This window comes from Manis javanica, chromosome 17 (genome assembly GCF_040802235.1).
Source record: "Manis javanica isolate MJ-LG chromosome 17, MJ_LKY, whole genome shotgun sequence".
NCBI classification, from domain to species: Eukaryota; Metazoa; Chordata; class Mammalia; order Pholidota; family Manidae; genus Manis; species Manis javanica.
The window spans coordinates 63,038,555-63,059,355 of NC_133172.1; the positions used below are offsets into that span (position 1 = coordinate 63,038,555).

General features: G+C 61.5%; 1 protein-coding gene across 2 annotated transcripts in view; it reads right to left on the bottom strand.

Moving 5' to 3' along the window:
- SLC7A5 (solute carrier family 7 member 5) overlaps positions 1-18,089 on the bottom strand; it is a 28,214-nt gene extending 10,125 nt beyond the window's left edge. Inside the window, exons 1-2 of one of the 2 annotated variants that reach the window (XM_017677714.3) lie at positions 17,448-18,089; positions 6,490-6,615 (exon numbers count right to left, since the gene is read on the bottom strand). In XM_017677714.3, the coding sequence (XP_017533203.3) occupies positions 6,490-6,615; positions 17,448-17,994 (673 nt within the window). In that variant the 5' untranslated portion in view covers positions 17,995-18,089. The remainder of the gene's footprint in view (positions 1-6,489; positions 6,616-17,447) is intronic. The other variant, XM_036993839.2, reaches the window with a different exon arrangement.
- Between the last annotated feature and the right edge of the window lie 2,712 nt (positions 18,090-20,801).

The following is a 20,801-nucleotide window of genomic DNA, read 5'->3' on the forward strand; positions in this document are numbered from 1 at the left end:
CCCTGGCCCCGCTGGGCTGCTTAGTAGGCTTCTGGTCTCCATCAGGCTGGGAGATGGATGTGAGACCCACACGGCCCCTGCTCCCAGATGAGGCCAGTCTCATGACCGGAATAGGTTCCGTGGCAGCCGGCCCTTCCCCCAACCTGCTGCCTGCACGTGATCCCTGAGGCCCAGGTCCCAGGGCTGCCTGGTCACATGGGCAGTGGACAGGGCCGGCCCAGGACAGCACGCCTTCCATGGTGCCTCGGCAGAGTGCCCAGAGCCCCTCTGCACTCTCTCCGGCTGACCCCCACCCCCATGGAACGTTCTGGAAGTCCCATTCCTCTACACCTACAGCGCTCTGCTGTGTCCCAGCGCCTTGCCCAGAACTTCTGCCGCGGGAGCTGCCAGGCACACAGTGGGCACCTGGGACCGCGAGGGGCGGGCGGGTCTCACCTCTGGAAACTGCGCGCGAGCTCCCGTCCACCCCGCCCAGACCTGTTCTGGAGCGGGTGCTCCTAAGAGTCCGGCGAGCCTGTGACCTGCGGGCCATTCCTGCCGTCGGCACACTTCGGGGACACTGAAGGCCTCTCAGGAGAAAGGCTCCTTACAAGTAAAGCGATTTGTCTTGAATTCGTGACTTTCTCATTAGTGTGACCCACGGTCCTAGTGGGAGAGACGCTTCCACCTCTCATCTATCATTTACATCAGGCTTTTCACATACACTGACCAGGTTTTGGGCAGTTGTCAAGACCGGTCCCCACCGAGTGTGCTCCTGACTTAGGGACTTCGTGAGTGTACATGTGCGTACGCAGTGTGTGCACTGGGCTGGAGGCCTGATCTGGCTGCCCCACGTTCCCCTGGGCTGTCCCGACCCTGTCCCCTCCCTGCCGCCTGCCTCCCACAGACACGGCGAACCCCACTGTGAACCAGGACAGAGGGGGGGTTCAGGAGTCGGGGGCAGAGCTCCCGGGCTCGGCCTCAGATTGTGCAGGACGCCAATGCAGGTCGGAGACCTGCATCCCCAGTGGACACCCACCAATGCTGGCCAAGCACACCAGCCTTACTCATCGGGGGCAGTGGAGCGGGCGCCGGGCCTGCTGGCTGGGTGCGGCACTGGGCCCCACGGGGCTGGCATGCCTGAAGGAGCCAGGGTGACTGCTCAGGGACTGCGCTCTGCCTGCCCTCGCATCCTGGTGTCCAGCCAGGGCTGGAGCCCTAGAAGCAGGTGGGAGTTAAGGTGGTTTGGGGAGCTGGTGGGAGCGCTGCCTGCCTCTGGCCGTGGAGTGAGGCTGCCCCGCTTCGTTTGATGAGGTGCAGCAGCAGCTGCTCGGGCTGCTGGCCCATGGCCACCCCGGGGCGGGAGCAGGAGGGTGCCCCACCGCCAGCAGGGTGGGGGTGGGAGGACGGGAGGCGGTGCCTTCCCGGAGTGCAGGCACCGGACTCCACGTGGTGCTCTCAGCCCCCACTTGCCCCGGTGGCCAGGGGGCATTCAGCTCCACCTGCAGACGGGGCTGCCATGCTGGGGGGTGGAGGCCGGGTGCTGCTCAACACCGTGCAGCACGCAGGACAGCCCCACGGCAGATGGCCCCGATGGCAGGAGGGCCGCAGGGCGATGACGGATGCCTGGCCCACATGCCATCACTCCCACAGCCAGGCCCGGCTCGCCAGCGGCTCCCGGCCTCTCCCACAAACCCCAAACCGGGGCACCATATCCTTGTTTCAGCAGAGCTCTCGGGCCCAGACAGACGCAGATGAATGACTGTTACAGCCTGACAGAGGAGCTTGGGCTCCCGGCCCTGTGCAGTCCACACAGCCCCCAGGCCCCAGGACGGCAGGCAGGAAGCTGTCACGATGGACAGATGGAGGAAGTGGGGGTCCTCCCCCAGCAGCAGCACTGGGGTGTGGACACCGTGGGACCCCAGTTTACACGGCCCTGGGCCACCACCACTTCTCTGGGCCTTTCTGCAGAGCCCACGGCAGCACCTAACCTGCTGCCTAAACAGCAGGCGGCTTGCACCCCGGTGGGCCCGGAGGCCCATCACCTGCAGGTCTGCCCTAAAACACAGCCGCCAACGGGCCCTCCCTAGGGGCCTGTGGGTATGTGAGAGCACGGGGGCCTTGGGAGCCGGGCACAGCCCGCCTCCTCCCCCTCAGACCCCCCCAGAACCAGGGTGATTGGGGCGGGAACATTCAGAAGGCCCCAGGGAGCTGATTTCAGGGAAAGCCAGCCACGATCCCTGAGTCACATGGCCATGCCGTGGGAACCACTGACGGGGTGAGGGATACACTTCCACCCTTGGAGAAGCCTCCTGGCCAGCAGGAGCCTGGTGGGGCGCCCAGTGGCTGTGTGCAAACGGGGCCAGCACCAGGCCGGGGATGCGTCAGCCCATGGACTCCTCGATCAGAGGACAAGTGCTCCCCGGGCTCTGCATCCCGAGGCCTTGCCCAGCCTCCGTGTCGGGGGGAAGGCCCGCTCGACTGCTCACCAGGGCATGGCAGGTCCTGCGGGCTCAGGCGGTGCCCACCACACTGGAACCTTCCGCCTCCAGCCGCACTGTAACCCCGGGTGACGGCCCTCTGCGTCACCACGCGCACCAAAAAGGGGCCCTGCCAACATCAGGCCCACCCCGAGCCTCAGGGGGCCATGTGAGGATGCAGGCAGGGGCCGGAGGCAGGAAGGCTCCATCCCCACAGGCTTCTGGGGAGGGTGGCCCTGCCTTTGGACTTCCAGCCCTAGGCAGTGCAGAATTTCTGCTGTTTAAGCCCCTCATTTGCGACAGACAGCAGCCCCAGGACCCTGCAGGGACCACCTGAGCCGTACCCCGTCCAAGTCAGACCTCCCAGGTCCCTCCCCGCTCCTCACAGACATGGTCAGACTCTGGAAGAGCCGTGGTCTTGGACTCTGCTCAGCGACCCTGGGCTGAGGAGCAGGTGCCAGCCTCGGTGTGCAGCTCTGTAAGACAGGCTGACCCTCCCAAAGGGGCTTGCGACCCCTGCCCTTAGGGGCTCGGGGTGGGGAAGCTCGGGGTGGGGAAGCACGGGGACTCTCTCTTGCTCCACCCACGGAGGGCCGCATCCCACACTGGCTCACGGGCTCCCTCCTGCCCGGGCCCTGCCCCAGGCTGCATGCCTGGTATCCAGGAACAGTGTCAGGGCAGGAATCCGGGCTTGGGGGAGACTCAGAGACGCGGTGCTCACCCACCACCACGGCATCTGTTCATGCCGTCACCCGTCTTTTAAAGCCTGCAGGAGGCAGCCCGGTGGCCTCAGATTGGCTCCAAACTTGAGTCCCGGTTGGAAAGGCCCCACTCTCCACTGCCCAGGCCGCCAGGGCTCCTGGGAACTAACTGCCCAGCACAGGGCTCTGTGGCTGCCCACCCCAGGGTGGTAGCGGGAGGGAACCCAACTCTCAGGCCTTGGATTTCACGTGAGGGCGGCCCAGGCAAAACACATGACCCCAGATCTGTGGGGGCTCTGGACACAGACCGAGCTCCAAGCCAGGCAGGCCAGACTCCACTGAGGACCACCAAAGGGCAGCCACAGGAAGGGACAGCCTGCCCCACTGGGGGTCCCGGGTCTGCCATGTGGCCAGCCGTGCTGGGTGCTCAGTGAGGAGCAGACCGGCCTGGGGGCACCAACCACTGGCAATGGCCCTGCCCTGCCCCATGACCCTGTCCCTGCCTCCCAGGGCAGAAGGCCAGTGCAGAGCACCAGGCAGCACCCGTGAAACCTGCCCTGAGGTCCTCCCGAGGGGGAGAACAGGCCTGGGGGCATGCAACATGCCCACCTTGCCGCGAGGGATGCCTTCGCTTCCTCCAGCTGGAGGGGGTCTCCCTGGACCCCGGATCCCCCAGTCACTGTGGGACAGTGTCAGGACACAGGAGACAGCCCACAGGGCCCAAGAGCCTCTGCTCACAGTACAAACCACGCCTACTGGCAGGGGGGCCAACATCCCAGCGGCAGGGTGAGCCTGTGTGAGCTGGGGGCCCGGGCCAGGGCTGCTGGGCACAGGGGAGACTTCTCCACCCACGACCTCCCCCTGGGGGAGGCACTTGGCTCCTGCACAATATGGGAGGAAGGCGTTCCGCTGGACCTCTTTATCTGGGCTCTGTAACTGCTCAAGGGCACGTGAGCCCCTCCCGCACTGATGCGCAGCCTGCGCAAAACCTCAAGGCTCCCGGTGTGTGCCCCCTGGGAGGGACCCGGGCACAAGGGATGGGCCTTTCACACCCCACTTCCACCGTCCAGTCTTGGAAACGCCCACCAGTGTGAGGACTTTGAAGACAGGGCCGTGGGGCCGTGGCCCCTGCTGGGTACGTCATAGGTGAGGGGCCAACAGATAAAAGGACAGAGGAATGTGGGGCAGCCCAGAGGTACATCCTGAGCCACCACGCCTGCCTGCTTCTCTCTGAGGCTCCCTGGCCATGCTGCCGCCACCCCCACACACTGTGACCACTCGCATTCAGTGCCCCCTCTGAAGATGCCAGGGGCATGAACATGCCCCGTGTGGGCCGGACCCCACATGCCCACCTCCGGGACTAGCCCAGCCACAGGGCAGCCGGGGCTCCCGCCACACCTAGGACCATGGCCCCGGACCCTTGCGCCACACTGCCTGCCCGCACCCAGGCCTGCTCTTCTGGGGCCTCCTGACGGGGCTGCAGCCCCGTCTGTGATTCCCGTCCACAGGTCGTTGCTGCCTGGTGTCCCGAGCACAGTGCAAGCTCTGGACGGCAGAGCCGTGCTCAGGGGCTTGACCAGCTCTGGTGAAGGGCGACGGGGAGAGTGGGGGTCAGGCTTCTTGGGGCCTGGCAGCAAGGAATTGAGCCGGCAGCCCCGGGCCACGTGCCGGATGAGCCGAGGAGGAAGCTGGCTTCAGGGCTGGGTGGCTGGGGCGGCCAGGGTGGAGGAGAGACAGGCCAGGACCAGCCTGCGAGGTGGCGGGCCACGTTCTCTGGTGGCCAAGCAGAGCACCTGTGAGCTGAGCTGCTGCCTGAAGGGCCTGGGCCTTCCCGCCACCATCGGTGGGGTCTGCGGTGTCTGGGCCCCTGCCCCACTGGAGGTCACACCACTGACTCCCTCATGAGAGAAAGGGGTCAACGTTCTCAACAATGCATCCTGTAGGGGAGAAGCCATTCATCTGGGAATCAAATAAATCTTTGAAGGAAAGCAAGAGACAGGAATTTTGCAGACACTGCACTGTTATCCCCAGTTCAGAAATGAACCGCTTCAGGGGACGTTTGACAGCAACACAATTGTAAGCATATTGTGTATGCAGGCTGAACAAAAGCTCTTTGCTATCCCTACTAGAGTTTGTTTTTACAAAAGTCAAGCCCCTCACATTCCTCGTCCTTCTGTATCTGATCATCCCAGCCGAGCACATACCTTTCACAAGCCCGCCTCCTCTCAATGACCTACTTCCCGGCAGGACAAAGTCTGGTGGGCACAAGATGGCTTTTTCCTGCTACCACAGGTCCTGCCCGGCGGAGCTCTCCCTGAGGCTGGGGGTCACTAGGCCCTCGCCAGGGCCCCCAAGCAGTAAGGGAGGAAACAGGTCTTGTCTTCCAGAAGAGGCAGGACCCGAAGCCTCAGAAGGGCTCTCGGTGTGGTGGCCACGTGGGGAGCAGCAGGGCACTGACCAAAGGTGCACCCTGGCCCTGCCTGTAGGCCATCCGCTGGCGCTGTTTCAAGGACTTCCTGGGGAACCTGACACCAGTGAGGCCCCGAGTCCCACCTGCCCTCCCACCCCCGCCCAGCACACACGGGGCTGTGGGGGGCGCTGGCTGTGTCCTCATGGCCACCTCCTCTGAAGGGGCTCAGGGCCCTGCCCAGCCCCCGTGGGATCGCTGATCTGGGGAAGCCATGCAGATGCCCACTCTGGGCCACTGTCCCCCCCTGGGGAAACTATACTGTTCACCCAGAGGCACCTATGAGAATGCTCCTGACAGCATTTCCCTGGTGGCCAGAAACAGGGGCTGACCCCACCCACTCCCACCCACAGAATGACGAGCCACAGCACATTTACGAAGAGCGAGCCCAGCACCGGGAGGGAGCACGCCCCCGAGCGCCACGGTACACCGGGACAGATGAGCACGGTGGGTGCTGGAGGTTTCACATCCCTGTGGGGTGGCCACAATCCATCCACCGGGCACTTGGTGTGCTTGTGAGCCAGATCTACGGCCATAAGGGACAAGAGGAGCCAGACTCCTCACCCCCCGGGATGCCGGGCACAGTGCGAAGCTCGCCTCCAAGCCCCTCGTCACCATGTGTGGACAGGAGCACAGGGCTCCGGGGCACGGACGGACCCATCTCTCCCCGCCACTCTAGGACCGATTCAATTTGTTGGGTGACATTCAGCCTGACGATGTGTCGGTGCCTCTCCTGGGATGGAGTGACCGGCTCACGTGCACCAGTTCAAAGGAAACACTACGTGCTAGCACAGCAGGGCGGGGGGGCATTCAGATGGGGGGACCCGACTGGCCGTGCAGCAGGCCCAGAGGCCGCACTCACCCTTTCCGATCTGGATGAAGCCGAGCAGGATGATCAAGGCCAGCGCCAGGAGCTTGGCGGCAGCAAAGGCGTCCTGGACCCGGGTGGCGGCCTTCACGCTGTAGCAGTTCACGGCCGTGAGCAGCACTGTGGGGGTGGGGCAGAGAGTGAGCCCGCGGCCCGCCCAGCCCGCCAGTGGGCCCTCGTCTGCCAGGCCCTGCCTGACGGACCTCCAGGCCCAGGCTGAAGCCCGAGCGCCACGCATCCCTGACTCTCAGAAGGGCCACCATCCCAGGTGCCCCCTGGGCTGCAAGGCGGATTTTCTTCTAGAGGAAAGAACATGAACCTCCTAGGTACTATCACAACGGTCCACCTTCCTCCCGGCTCCGCTGCGGGGTGCACACCTGAGAGGCCCCCAAAGGTTGGGGACTGCCATTTGGAGCACGAGCCAGTTGTTCACCTGTTTGCACCCAACTCAACTTTCTGGCATAATTCACTGGATTCCCGCACAGCCTACCAGACTTCCTGAAGGTAGAAAGCCCCTTTGCAAAGAATATTCTAGAATTCCAGAGGAAACAGGCAAATGAGGGAGTCTGTGAGCATTAACCCATGTGACAAGCCAAGTAGGGCCACGGAGCAATGTTGGTGCCTGGAATGGGGGCTGAAGGTGAAGCCCCAGCTCAGGGGAGTCAACAGGCAGGTACCACTCAGGTACCGGTTCTGCACCATTTCACCGGCATATCTGACACAAAATCACACCAGTCACTGGTGGCTTCCCCTGACCTGGAAGGGAGTGGAGGTGGGGGACACAGGCTGGCAGCTAAGCCAGGCTCAACGAACTTGTATGCCTGGGCTCCGGGGTAAGACCCCCAGCCCCCAGCCGAGGGCATCTGTTGAGATGCTCAGGGGCGTGGGAGTTAAGTGCCCAGGGACCACGGTGATATAGCCACGCTGGTCAGCTGAGCAGTTCCATCGAGACGGAGGCAGCACCGCAGGCCGGCGGCTGTCACCGTCCAAACTCTCTGGGCGGCTGCTGCTGAGTCAGCACATGGCTCTGTGCTCGGTGTCCTCGTGGAGCTGAAGTCGGCGCCCAGGAGCATGTACACCAGGATAAAGCCGGCCAGGGCCTTTTCCTGGAAGCCTGCGGGTTAAACCTAGACCAGCGTGGCCTGGGCCTGCGCGAGTGCCTCCCTCCACAAGCCAGCTCTCGCCCACTGCCCCTCCGCTCCTCTGCAGGGGAAAGGCCCCCTGCTCACCCTTTCTCTTTTCTGGAAAGAACCAATGGAGGCCTGGCAGACCCCAGGTGGCTTTCTTCCCCAGCTGCGTTAATTAAATGCAGCTTTAAATTTGAAGACTATGCCCCAGTGAAATAAATCCACTCATTAACTGGATGTAGCCACCAGCTCAGGTAGAAGGCAGACGGGAGCCCTGGGGAGCCCTGGGTGGGGCTGAGGGCCTCAGGCAGGCCTGCCTGCCACTAGTCCCTCCCGGAAAGTAGCTGACACTTCCCAGCATCCTCCTCCCTCATTCTTACTTTACGCTCCTAAATCTGGCTGATGCAATAACGCAACACTGCTGACCCAGGCTGTGTTCTCTGCATTAAGGAAGTTCAGGTGGAAAATGGTTTTTAAAGTAGTGGCTTTTAGCCGCCATTCCTAAGCTGAAATGCTCAGGAGTTCCCTGCACCACGTGACAGCAAAAGGCTGTGACCCGATCTGGTGTGGCCCTCACTTGGGGGGACCCTGGCTGAGCCCCCAGGGCTCCTAAGCTGTGGTTTCTGCACCTCAAGGCTTGCCGTCAGGGGTGGTGGGGTTAAACAAGGCCATGAGAATGTGGGGCTCGTGACGCACGTCATGGTCCTGAAGCCACCTCGCCTAGCAGGGGCTGAGCCTGGGCCAGGAAAGGCCCAGACAAGGGGGTGATGTGTGCACAGGGCCAACAACAGTGACCTTTGCTCTGTGGCTCTGGGTGGGCACAGGCTCGGTCCAGGCCCTCAGATCTGATAGAGAGGAGCCACTCCTGGCACAGAAGAGGCAGAGACTCAGAGGCCACCTGTCCAAGGTGCCAGGGCTGAGCCCCAGGTCCCGGGCCGTCTGACGACCCACCGCAGGACCACAGGGAAGGGTGGGGAGAGGGTAGGTAGCAGAACCCCTTTTCTTGGGTTTCCTGGGACAAGCTTTCAGGGTGGTGCTCTGGGGCCCCCCTGCCTCGGAGCTGTGCCTTCCTGCCACCGGGTCCCAGGAGCCTTGGCCCAACGAGAGGGGGTGTCCAGGGGCTTTTCCGTGATAGCCTCTCATTTCCCTGAGGGTGAGTGTGGTGATGATGGAGTGAGTGCCAGTCCCCCCTCCCCGCAGGCGCTGCCCACCTCCTGTATGAAAGCCTGAGGGAGGGAGGCGGTGCAGGGGTGTGCGTGCGGGGGTGCGCGCACCTGGAGGCGGCCTTGCAGGCTGGTCCTCTCCGCATGGGGCCCACTGCCACAGGCTCTCAACCCACAGCTGTGCAGCTGGCACGGAGCACTGCAGCCTCTCTCCCCTTCACAGAGGAGGGCCCCAAGGCTCCAGGAAGGGGAGGCGGCCGTGCCAGAGCCGCCATGGGCTGCCCTGCGGTGGTGGTCTTGGTGGCACTGGGGCAGGACAGGGATCAGGGCCCTCCCTCAGGGACAAAGGGCCCACAGCTGCCCTGGCCAGCATCAACCCAGCTGTCCCCAGCCACAAGTCCTGAGCCCAGTCCGGCAGGTGTCCAAGGGCCTCAACAGACAGGTGTGGCCAGGTGAGGGGCCCGAAGGTGGAGCTGGGGCAGGTGGCTGGGATTGCAGGACAAAGGAAACTTCATACTAGTTGATAATAAGTGAAAATTTAATGTCCACTGACCCTGGCCAACGAGTGAACAAATGCTGTTACTCTCCACGACGATCCTTTCCTTAAAAGCATCAAATGAAACATGATCTTAAGTAGACAAATGAACTCATCAGGACCCAGTGTCCCTGAGCCTCAGCAAAAGCAGCCCTGGGGTGGCCCTCAAGCTCCACACCCAGAGGGAGGCCAGGTCCTGTCCAGTTCTATACCTGCAACTGGGGTGGCGGTGCCTGGAGGGGCGGGGGAGTCTGGGGGTGAGGACTGAACAAGGGGCTGCTGCCCTGCCGCTGCTCCGCAAGGGCCAGGGCAGAGCAGGGCACAGGGGCGCACTGGGTGTGGGCTGGCTGGTGGGGAAGGGTGCTGTTGGAGGGCACCCCTGCTGGATGCTGGCCCTCGTGGGGCCCCCTCACCTGCACCCCCACAAAAGCATGGCTGGGTTCACGCTCACTGACAGCTGGGCTAGAAGATAAAGCCCAGCTCCGGGGAGAAGAGCCTGGACTGGGCTGCGTGAGGACAGCCAGGAGTAGGCTGGGACACATGTGTACACGACCCCCCATCACACGGCCCCTTCTGTACTATGACCTCCCGTCACTCGGCCCCTTCTGTACCACGGCCTACCTTCCTGGCTGGCAGTGGTGCCCAGCTCAGCCTCAGCCAAGGAGCAGGGTCCCAGGGGCTGCACGGGAGGCCCCCTGGCCCCTGCAAAGTTGCTGTCTCCCTGTGGGGGCTTGTGCTCCCTCCACCCACGGACACGTGCACTCCTGTCCCCAAGCCCAGGTGCACCTCCATGGCAGGAGGGCTGCCCAGTGAAAGAAGACCCACCCCCTGGGCCTTGGGGGACACCTGGTACAGTCAGTCTGGCCACCAGCTCCAGCTCCGGGCTGACGGACCAGGCACCCCAATTCCAATCTCCCATCTGCAACCAAAGGGTGGCACACCCCAGAGGCCCACGTGGGTCCAGGGTAGTGGTGGGCCCACCTGCTGGTGACACAGCAGCACCCCCCAAAGCCCTGAGCCCACCAGAGTGATTCGGGACTCCCCTCACTCTGCCTCCCCAGCGTGGATGGGCGCCCCCATGGCCCTAACGTCACAGCGGCACAGGGGCGGTGACAGTGGGAACGTGCTCACAGCTAACACACGCCACCAGCCTGGCCTGGGGGAGGGTGGTTATCTGAGCAGCACCCAAAGGCCCCCCGCAGCCTCCCCTTCTCTCTGGGAGGGCCCCGCCCCACCCTCTCCTCCTGGGCCTGGCACCAAGTATCTCAATCTCCAGGCCCCACGTCCACTCCTGATAATGCCCAGGGCCACAGCTGTTGGGGCTCAGCCCCAGCCCTGACCCCTCTGGCCCCAGCCCTGGCTCACACCGGTTTCTGCTTTTATTTACAGCTCTTGGTAAATGGAATGCTGACCCCCTGGCTGCTGCACTCAGGAGGGATTGTCTGGCTTGCCAGACATCACACAGCAGTCCCCAGGAGGGTGGGGAGAGGATGCCCAGGTCTCCCAAGTCCCACCCCTGTGCGCTGGCCACTTCGCTGGGGTCCTCAAGCCTGGCTGCCCAAGAGGTGCCGCCTGAGCTTCCCCGACCACACCACGCCTCCACCTTGCAGGCTGGGGGTCCCCCACTGACGGGGGTAAATCCCACAGGGCCCCACCTACCACGAGCACACCAGTGCAAGTCCACTGGGCACCTCGAGGACAGGGGTCACTCCCATGCTGGCTGGGACCTGAGTTTGAAGTGGGTGATGGCTCTGACGTGGGGTGAAGAGCTATTGGCCGTGGTGTCTGGTGTGGACAAGCAGGCACTGTGGCCCTCAGTGCTGCCCAGAGCATCGGGGGGTGTCCCACCCCTTGTGCCTATCAGGCAACGGGGCCTGACCCGGGCCACATGGGGCACTCACGGGTCCCCCTTCTGCCAGGTGACGCTGTCCAGGACAGGACCTTACTCTGTCCTGCGGCCCCCAGCCAACACCCCGGCCTTCACATGGACCTGACAGTGTCCACCCCGCTGACCCTGGAGCAATGGCGGCTGGGAGCCCAGCCCTTGTGCCTGGACCTGGCTGGCGGCCACCAAGACCCCCTTTCCCTGTACGAGGAGGGAACACGCACAATGCCTGCTTCCGTGACAGGGCGGACAGACCCTCGAAGTCCCTCTGAGGCGGCTATCAGGAGCCGACCTGCTCGTCCCCACCCACCCACTGGAACAAAACGCTCACTAGCCAAACAGTCATTCCCCAGACCCTGAACCTGCACCCCCAGCCTGAGCCAGCAGACAGCCCCTGGGACCTTTCTCTACCCACTGCCCTGCCCGGCCACCCTCACCCCACAGCCCCCAGTCTGTTCCTCAGCTCTGAGGGTCTGAAATGCTGGCAGGAAGAACTCCCAGGGCCTGGAACAGGGGTACTGCTATGTAGGCCCCAACCAGGCCCCAGCTGTACCACTGCAGCCCCTGCCTCCTGGCCTCATTCCCAGGCACACCGGCTGTCCTGCATGACCACTGGGCTCCCTCCTGCACTGACCCCAGCCCCAGTTACACGACCACCTCAATACCGTCTGCAGGCACGCCCTGCCCACCCTGCCCTGCTCCAGGCTCTGAGACACAGGCCCAGAGCAGCCAAGCTTCTGGCCCCGGGTCACACAGCCTGGACATCTCACAGAGCTTGAGGAATGGGGCCAGGGCCCTGCTCAGGCCTTCTGCAGTGGCCCTGGGCCTCCCAGATGACTCAGGCTGACAGGGGCCCCTGGATGGGAGCCTAGGGGAGACGCAGCCCCAGCACCTGGGTCTGGGCTGAGGGCTGAAAAGCCTGCTGGCCGTGGGTAGCTCACCTAGAGACAAAGTGCTGGGCTGGCCCCAGGGCCACAGAGGGCTGCAGGCCCATGTCCCATGCAGTGGCCTCAGCTCTGTACTGGTCACACTGTAAGTGACTCACAGATGATAGACTGGGTCTCAGCAGTAACACTAGTCAGCCAGCAGCCAAGGTCAGGGTGACTCCAAGCACAGATTGGGCTGCTCCTGTGTATTATGCTCTAGGCGCCTGAACGGGAATTCAGGGCCAATTCCTCCATAGCAGGCAAATCCCCTCGGGGACGGGTGGGTGCAGCCCCAAGGGACATCGCTGGCTGGAGGCAGGTCTGGTGGACATTCAGGGGGGCAAAGCCGCCTCCCACACTCCCTTGGGCGCTGGGCCACCTGGGACAGCCCACACCCCAAGTAAGAGCCTTAGGGCGTTGCCAGGATAAAGGAACGTAATTGAGAGCCCAGCCGTCAGAGCCACAAGATGCTGGACTGATGGGACAGCACAAAGCCTGGGGGTGAGGACAGGTGGGCTCTGGGCAACTCCCTGGCCAACAGTCCAGACTAGGGCCTGGGAAGGTCACGCCCAGCCCCCTGGGCCCTGGCACCTCTGTGAGTCACAGGAACTGGAAGCCAGCATGGGCCCGAGGCGGGGTGCGTGGGGAAGTGCAGCTAGTGGCCGGGGCCCTGAAAGCTCCTATAGATTTCTATAGAAAGAAGAAAGGCTTCCAGCATAGCTCCAGGGGTCCAATGCCCTGCAGCAAGGGGGTCGTGCTCCCCGAGGACACAGGCGAGCCTCCCATCCCCACGCATCCTTCCCTGGACACCTAGACGTGGTGACCAACCCCGCCCCAGAACCCGCCCCCCCCGCCACCCCGCCAGAGATGCGGCTGTGTGTTCCCACACGCCCGATGACAAAAAGTGCCCAGCATGGGAGAGGGTGGCACAGCCCTGGGCTCAAGACCGCCTCCACCTCATTTTCCACAGGTGGCAACATGGGGATTTCAGAGGCAGCAGAAGATGTGAGGGGCAGTGAGTGAGTCAAGCGACCAGTGAGAAAAGGTGCCCCTCTTCTGCACAGTGGGGGCACCACTCGTGGGGCAGGGGAGCCTCCAGTCCTGGGCCAGGGCCTCAGAGCCCATAAGGGGCATGGGTGTGGAGTGAATGCGCCTGGTACACATCTCTGGGCAGTCTGCATATCCCACCAGACTGTCAAGGGGTCCATGATGCAGGGAGAAAAGGGTCGGAAATGCTCACCAGCCCCTCCCACTGCCCTCGGGGTCGGCGCTTCTGTGAAAGACCAGCGGGACCCAGCCCACCCCAGGACTCAGCGTGACTTGCTCCAACGGCCTGGGCACTTTCCTATCTGGCCAGAAGTGGTGGGTTTCAGTGCCAAGGTCAGGACTGTCGCCTGCACTTGGCTCACAGCTCGCCACTCTGGGGTCACCATCCCTGTGGGAATACGCAGGGGCCTTTGCCTCGTGCGGCAGGTGTTCAGACACCCTGGGCTGGACACACACCTTGCTGGGACAGGCCTGGTTTGTTTTGAGGTGGGGATCCAACGGTGGACATGTCGCGTAGGGGCGCCACACCCCCGGGAGTGGGGTCCTGGCCCAGCACTCACAGAAGGGCAAGGTGGTCCTCCTGGGCCCCCACACCTCCTCTCATTACTGACTTACCCTCAGGTCGGCTGGCTGAGGCTCACCCCAGAGCCACTAAACCCACACCTCACCTGCACCCTTCACCTATGTGGGAGCAGGTGTCCTGCACCCCTGCCCAGGAGCTGGGAGCAGAGCCGTACACCTTCTCACCCACACCCCCGAGGCAGGGCCGGCTGGGGCCAGCGCCTGTGCAGCGGGACCCTCTCAGCAGACCCCAGCTGCTGTGGAGGACGCCAGCATGCCCCTCCTCTTATCCATCCTTCCTCCTGTTTGCTGAACCAGAGAGCCAAGTTCTAAGGCAGCTCAAGGTGCTAAAGGTGAGCACCCGACGGAGGCCAGTGTTGGGGATCGGTCGCAGGTGCCAAGTGACCGGGGTCCCCAAGCTGCATGCCCGTGCCACACCACTGCCTAGCGTCCTCACACACCCCCAGGCGGGGCTGTACGGAATCCCCGTCCCACAGAGAGGAACCTGAGGCTCAGAGGCCCCAGTGAGTTCCTTGAAACAAAGGCCGGGTGCCTGAATGTGTGTGGTCCAGCTCGCTGCCTGACACCAGTTGGAAAATATCACAGTCCACAGGGACAACAGCTGAGGAACCCCTCCCCACCTGGGTCTGCCCGGGCAAGGGTCATGGGGGGACTAACCGGCTCTAGGAGAGTCTTGGTAACCCATCTCCCACTAGAATGCAGAAAGTGCTTTCCGGACCCCAGAAGACCACCACCCCGGACGGGGACCCAGAGTCCCAGGGCTCCGTTCTCAGCCCCCCGAGTCCTGGAAGTAACTGTGAGTCTGGGTCTGTGTAGCCGTCCCAGCAGGCATGGTCCCAACCTCCACCCAACGGAGAGAGAGAGAGAGCAGGGTCCACAGCCACTTCCCCAATACCTTCGGAAATCGTGGGTAAGTTTCCCCCTTTCTTCTAGGAGCACCTCTCTGCGGAGAAACACTCCGTTGGGTCAGAGCTGGGTGCCCCAGCTCTGGCCTCTCCGGATACCACTGTCCCACTGCACAGAGGCTGCCCTGGGAGACTGGATAAACCTCCGAACCAGATCTGGGCCCGGCAGGAATCTCAGCTCCAGTCTGACTTCTGCCTGGAACAGAAAACCTCGCACCCTCGGGATTTCAAGCAAATGCTACGGGTTTTTTGTTAGGCAATCAACCCAGGCACGCCCAGCCTCACACCAAAGGCCACCAGGCCGTCTGAGGAGCCAGGGAGCTCCTCGCCTTCACGACTCACTAGAAAGACAAAAACACCAGAGCTACACTTGTCATTTCTATGTCAGATCTACGAGGAGAGGGGTGCTCCCCCACTCACACTGGCAGCAGGATCCTTCCAGGTAACGAGGCCAACAGGGTTCACAGCACAACTTTGAACAAGCAGAAGGAAAACGTGGGGTGCGCCAGGGGACTACAGAGATCAGCCAGCAAGCCGGGGCCCCTTGCTCCCAGACTCACAGGCCAGCAGCCCTTCGAGGAAGCACTGCAAACGGGGAGGTGCGCTCAAGGAAGTGCGGGTGCACGGTGTCCTGTCCCCTAAGGGGAAATTCTAGAACCCAGCTCTTGGGGGTGACTGGAGAACACTTGGAAACCCTCTGGGGCTTTTTGCTGCCTTCTCTGATGCCTCTACTAGGGTGGCCCCCTTCCTGACGTTCACAACCCTTCTCTGGGCCCACGTGAGGCAGCTGCCAGTCCCCAACAAGTCCGGGTCCCCCTGGCAGGCGAGCTGGGCTCGGGGTGAGCGCTCACTCTTGCAGAGAACACATCCCTTTCTGCTGCTGAAAATCCTCTTTCCATCAGAAAAAGCCACACACACATACGTGTATGTAACACACGTACATAATACACTCACGTGGATGGTTCAGCAAAAAGGGCAGTGAAGGTGACCAATACCTGGAAATGATCTCCTTGCGCGCCCTGACGGGGTGCTGTCACCTCCACACCACCTGAGCGACTGGAGGGCTGCAGGTGTGCCAGCTGCAGACCTCTGGAATCTATCCTGCCCATTTACCTCCTTACCCCTAAAAGTTTAAAAAAAGTAAGGGATCCATTTTTAAAGACAAAAAATGGGGCCTTTAAGGATAGTATCTTTTTCATTACATACTGGGCACAAAAATTAAATCGTATCTAACAACAAGGAAAAGTAGACAATCAGAGTTCTCCTAATGACAAAGGAGCCCACAAAGCCCGCCTGCCTTTGGAGGGGCCTTCCCTTACTCTGCCGGACGCACCACCCACTAAGCCCTCAGCTCAAAGCCCCACCGGAAGCCACAGGGGGTCCTGGCTTGAGGCAGACGGTTACCATGACTACTTCCAGATTTGGACCCAACTTTTTTAAAGCAGAGATCCACATAACTGAGACTCACCAAAAAAGCAAACAATGGCCCTTCACCTGGCGCGGCTGCTCTGTTCAGGTCTCAGGACAGCACGCAGTCTCAGGGATCTGCCACTTTACAGGGGAACATGCCTCAAGAGCTCTGGAACACCCCCTCCGCACTACACAGCATGGCTTCTGCAGGAAACTCAGTCCACATGCTCTAAAGACCAAAAGCATGGGCATATGCATTGCCCATCAGAAGCCACTCCCAGGATGCCCAGAGTAGGACCCCAAATCATCAAGTAGCCCCGATAGTTCTGTACCTCTATGCACTCTCTATATTCGGGCAAACCCTCAAACCAGGCGGCAGCTCCTGAAAGCAGGGCCCTTCCATCTCCCAAGCCTCCTTGGAGGTTGGCCCACAGAGGTGTAAAAACTGCCAACAGCCAAAAAATAAAAGAAAACCGCATGGCATGGGATACAAATGAGTTTTTTCTGAAATCCCGTGAGAATACTGAGCGTGATTCCCTCTCGCCTGGTCGCTCACAGATGCAGGCCCTGCAGGGGCCATGCCTGCCCAACACCAGGACTGTGGCCAACGGCTGTTTTTCAGCACAACTTGGGACACCACCAAACCTACCCTCCACCCCAGCACACGCATTTAATCTGCAGCCAAGCACCCCTCTCTCGTGCTCACTAGGCAATCTTCTGGGGATTGACGCTGCTGCCTTTATGAACAACTCACAACTTTGTTACTATTGTTTTGTCTGAGCCAGCCTCTGCAGATTCCTGAGAAGCTGGAGAGCAGAAATGAATGAGTTTGTTAACCACAGTTTCTGTCTGAACAGTCAACATTAGGGAGCTCAAACAGGCAATCTACTTTTCAGACACTCCATGTCTTCAAGAGGCAGGGATATCAGCTCCACCGGTGATGTAAGGCTTGGGTGGGCTTGACCGGAACGGAATGGACTAGGTGGGGAAGTGGAATGCCCGCCAGAGGCTGGGGAAAGGGACACCCCGCTGACTCACTGCAGAATTCCCTAGGCGGTGTGTAAATAAATGAATGAGACCCACGTGGGTTCTGGAACCAGAGACTTTAGACTACAAGCGCAGGATGGCGATCGGGATGTAGGGATGGTCCAGGGATGCAGGGATGACCCTGGGGCGCAGGGATGTTGGGATGGCCCAGGGATAGTCGGGGTAGTCCAGGGATGGCGCAGGGGTGTGGGGTGGTCCTGGGGCACGGGAATGTGGGCTGGCCCAGATATTCTGGGGATGCAGGGTGGCCCGGGGCCGCGGGGACTGTCCATGCGCACTGCGACCAAGGCATGCCCACCCCATGGGGATCCCGGCCGGTACTCACGCACGCAGAGACAGGCCACGAGTTTGGCGGCCTCCTCGGGCACAGGGCAAGTGGGGAAGAGCGGCTTGAGCAGGTAGGTGGCGAAGACGAGGGCCACGATGTACTGCGAGGAGGGCCGGATGATGAGCAGCTCGATCCAGAGCTTGAGGAAGGCGGGCAGCGAGCCGTAGACCTCGAGCATGTAGGCGTAGTCGCCGCCCGACTTGGAGATGGTGGTGCCCAGCTCCGCGTAGCAGAGCGCGCCCACGATGGAGAAGACGCCGCACACGGCCCACACCACCAGCGCCAGCCCCGGCGAGCCCGCCTCTTTGAGCACACCCGTGGGCGTCACGAAGATGCCCGAGCCGATGATGGTACCCACGATGATGGCCACGCCGTTGAGCAGCGTGATGCTGCGCTGCAGGGTCACGCCCTCCGAGCCTTCCCCGCCCTGCGCGCCAACCGCACGCTGCGCGCCCAGCATCCGTTCCCGCGCCTGCCGCTCCTCCTCCTCCTCGGCCGCCGCGGGGGCCGCCGCCGCCCGCCGCTGGGCCCCTGAAACAGTCATGCCGCCGCCGCCGCCGCCGCCGGCCGGAATCCGAGCGTACCGACCGTCAGAAAACCCAGACTCCCAACGTGCGGCCACGAGCCGCTGCGTCCACCGGCGCCGTGCGCCGCCTTTTATAGGCCGCTTCAGGCCCCGCCCCCGGCAGCCGTCCCGCCCCGCCCCTCCGCGCAGACGCCGCGTACCCGCGCCCCGCCCACGGCTCCGATCCGGCCCAGCCCTCCCAACAGCCGGGCCCCTCGCACGTGGAGCCTACGGTCTGGGCCCCGCTTGGTTCCGGAGACCCCGGATCGGCTCCGTGCACGTGCAACGCCAGAGCCCGCGAGGTCCTCGCTGGCCCCGGGAGTGGTTCCTCGCGCGCACCCGGGGGCCTGCCGCGCGCCGGCGCCCCTCTATGCCGGTAGCCCCAGCGCAGGAAGGGTGGGGTGCGGCGTGCGGGGCGGGCGGCTCAAAGGCCTGCCTGCCCCCTGGAGGGCGCCCAGGCCCGGCGGGGCTGGGGCGATAGGGCCCACCCAGTTTCCAGCTCCCATGACGGGGGAGGGAGGAAGATGCCCGGACCCCCCCCCCGCCCCGCCCCTGGGGAAGGTGGGCCAGGCTGGGCCTGAGGTACTGGTGGAGTGACTGGCAGGGATGACCTGTCACCAGAGCAGGAAAGAAAAGAAGTGCTTGTTGGTGAAACTGGCACGTCAACAGGGAAAATCTCAGAACCACCTCGGGACACTGGCCCAGGTGTCACTTTGGTTCCCCACCCCCATGGGAACCCTTAACATGCCAGCCATTTATCTGCCCTATTAGAACGGATTGAAATCTGGGCAGCCAGAGGGTCACAAGGCACAAATACTAACTCATAAGATGTTGTCTAAGTTGGGGGCTTAGGGGAATAAAGCAGTCTTTCTCCAGAGGTTGCCATGTCCTTTCAGAGGCGGCCGCTTGGCAGGGGCCCCGAGCAGTGGCGGAGCAAACCCTGCAGGCGCCCGGCACCGTGAAAGTTCTTACTCAATGGCGAGGTGCCCTCACTAGAGCTGTTTGGTGCAGGGGGAAACAGGCCTGGCGGTTATGTAATTTGTCCGGCCAGTGCGTGAGCTGGAACCCCAACCTCAGACGCCCCGAACCTATGTGTTAGGCATCCTGCCACCCTTCTCCTGACTTAGGTTTCTTTCGGTCATTCATAGCAGCTAAGACTTGATAATCTCCAGACGGATTTTGTTTTCTCAAGGACGGTAATTGGGCAAAGCTCTAAGGTGGGTCCGGAGCACCTCCTGGATTCACTCAGCAGACACCTGCAGGGCGTGTGTCCCGTGTGGGTCACAGCACTGGCTCCAGGCACACGGTGGTACTGAGACAGGGACCATCGGCTTGGGCAGAATAGGGTGAGGGCCTCCTGAAAAGGCAAGGCAGGATATTTACAGTCAGGGCAATGTAACTCCACGCAAGAAAACCCACTACCAAAGCTCTGTGTTAAACATTAAGCTCTAGAGTCATTCTTCAGCGAGATCAGATCACCGGTTTTTATTATGCTAACCATTTGTAATCCTAAAATTCACTTTAGCGTGCTATAAGTCCCAGGCCTATGTGCTGTCTTTCCTCCTTCAGACCTGAGAAGGTGATTTTGCGAACTAGGCAACTAATTTAGCATGCAGACCTGACTGGAGACGACATAGTAAAAGGCAGGAAGGATTCCACCTTAAAGATAAGATTGCATTTTAACACCCAGGAACCAGGAAGTTAAAACGTAAGATTCTTGACTTAACTCTCTAGCGAACAATACCTCAGCCCACCTTGGGGCCTGGGCAGGTGGCCTTGTTTGATAAGCTCCCAGACGCTGGTATCTCAGGGAGAAATCATCAGAGCAGGAATTCTAAATATTCAGGGACCACTTAACAAGTCCACACCCCTAAGCCTTTACTCCGTTCCCAAAAATTCTCAACTGCCTATAAAACCCCTGGACAACGCACCACTACGGGCTCTCTTGTCCCCTCCTGGCGTGGTTCAGGGGCTCTGTCCTCTCAATAAAAGCCTCTGTCCTGACCCTCCTACCTTGGGTGTTTGCTAAATTCATTCTTCGACTCCGCAAACAAGAACCCCGACATCAGTACCTCCTCCAGCGACGGAGAGGGGTGACCAGTAGTCCCCAGGGCAGTGGAAGTTACAGCCGGGCTAAGCCCAGGACCCTAAAAGGGCCCAGAGAGCAGGCGGGAAGGAGCCAGGCGGTCCACGCCGTCTTCCTCCGTGTGAGAGCCGGCACGGGAGGTGGAGGAAGCCAAGGGCGGGGGCATGGCCGGCACCTCCGTGCAGGGCTCTGTGCAGAGCTCCTGAGAAGCTGTGAGGGACCTTAAAAGCTGGAAGGGTGACCATATCCCAGGAGCGTTTTGAAGGTCTCATTCTCACGCCACCGTGGTCCATTGGTTTTCAGACGCTAATATCCTAGGTTTCCTTTTTCCTCCTGCAAATTTGCTTTGCCTTGGAGCTCAGACTGCTCCAAGTTGAAGTCTGACAACGCTCTACTAGAAATCCAAGACTCTAAAATCTTAGCAAATGGTGCCATCTACTGGTGACATCTTTAAGGCGCATTTTTCCTACAGATTCAAATCAACCGCTTACTCAGCAGTGGTCTTTTCAGTGTTAGCCAGTAAAATATTAAAAGGAGTGCTATTTATTCTTAGGAGGGCTGGAGGGGAGGATGCTTTGAACATTTCTGTAAGGGAAGTTTGGGAGTTTCCATAAAAAGCCTTAAAACCATGTGTCCCCTCTGACCCAGTAATTCCACTTTTAGGAATTTATCTAAGAAAATAAGGAGTGAGCCATAGTGT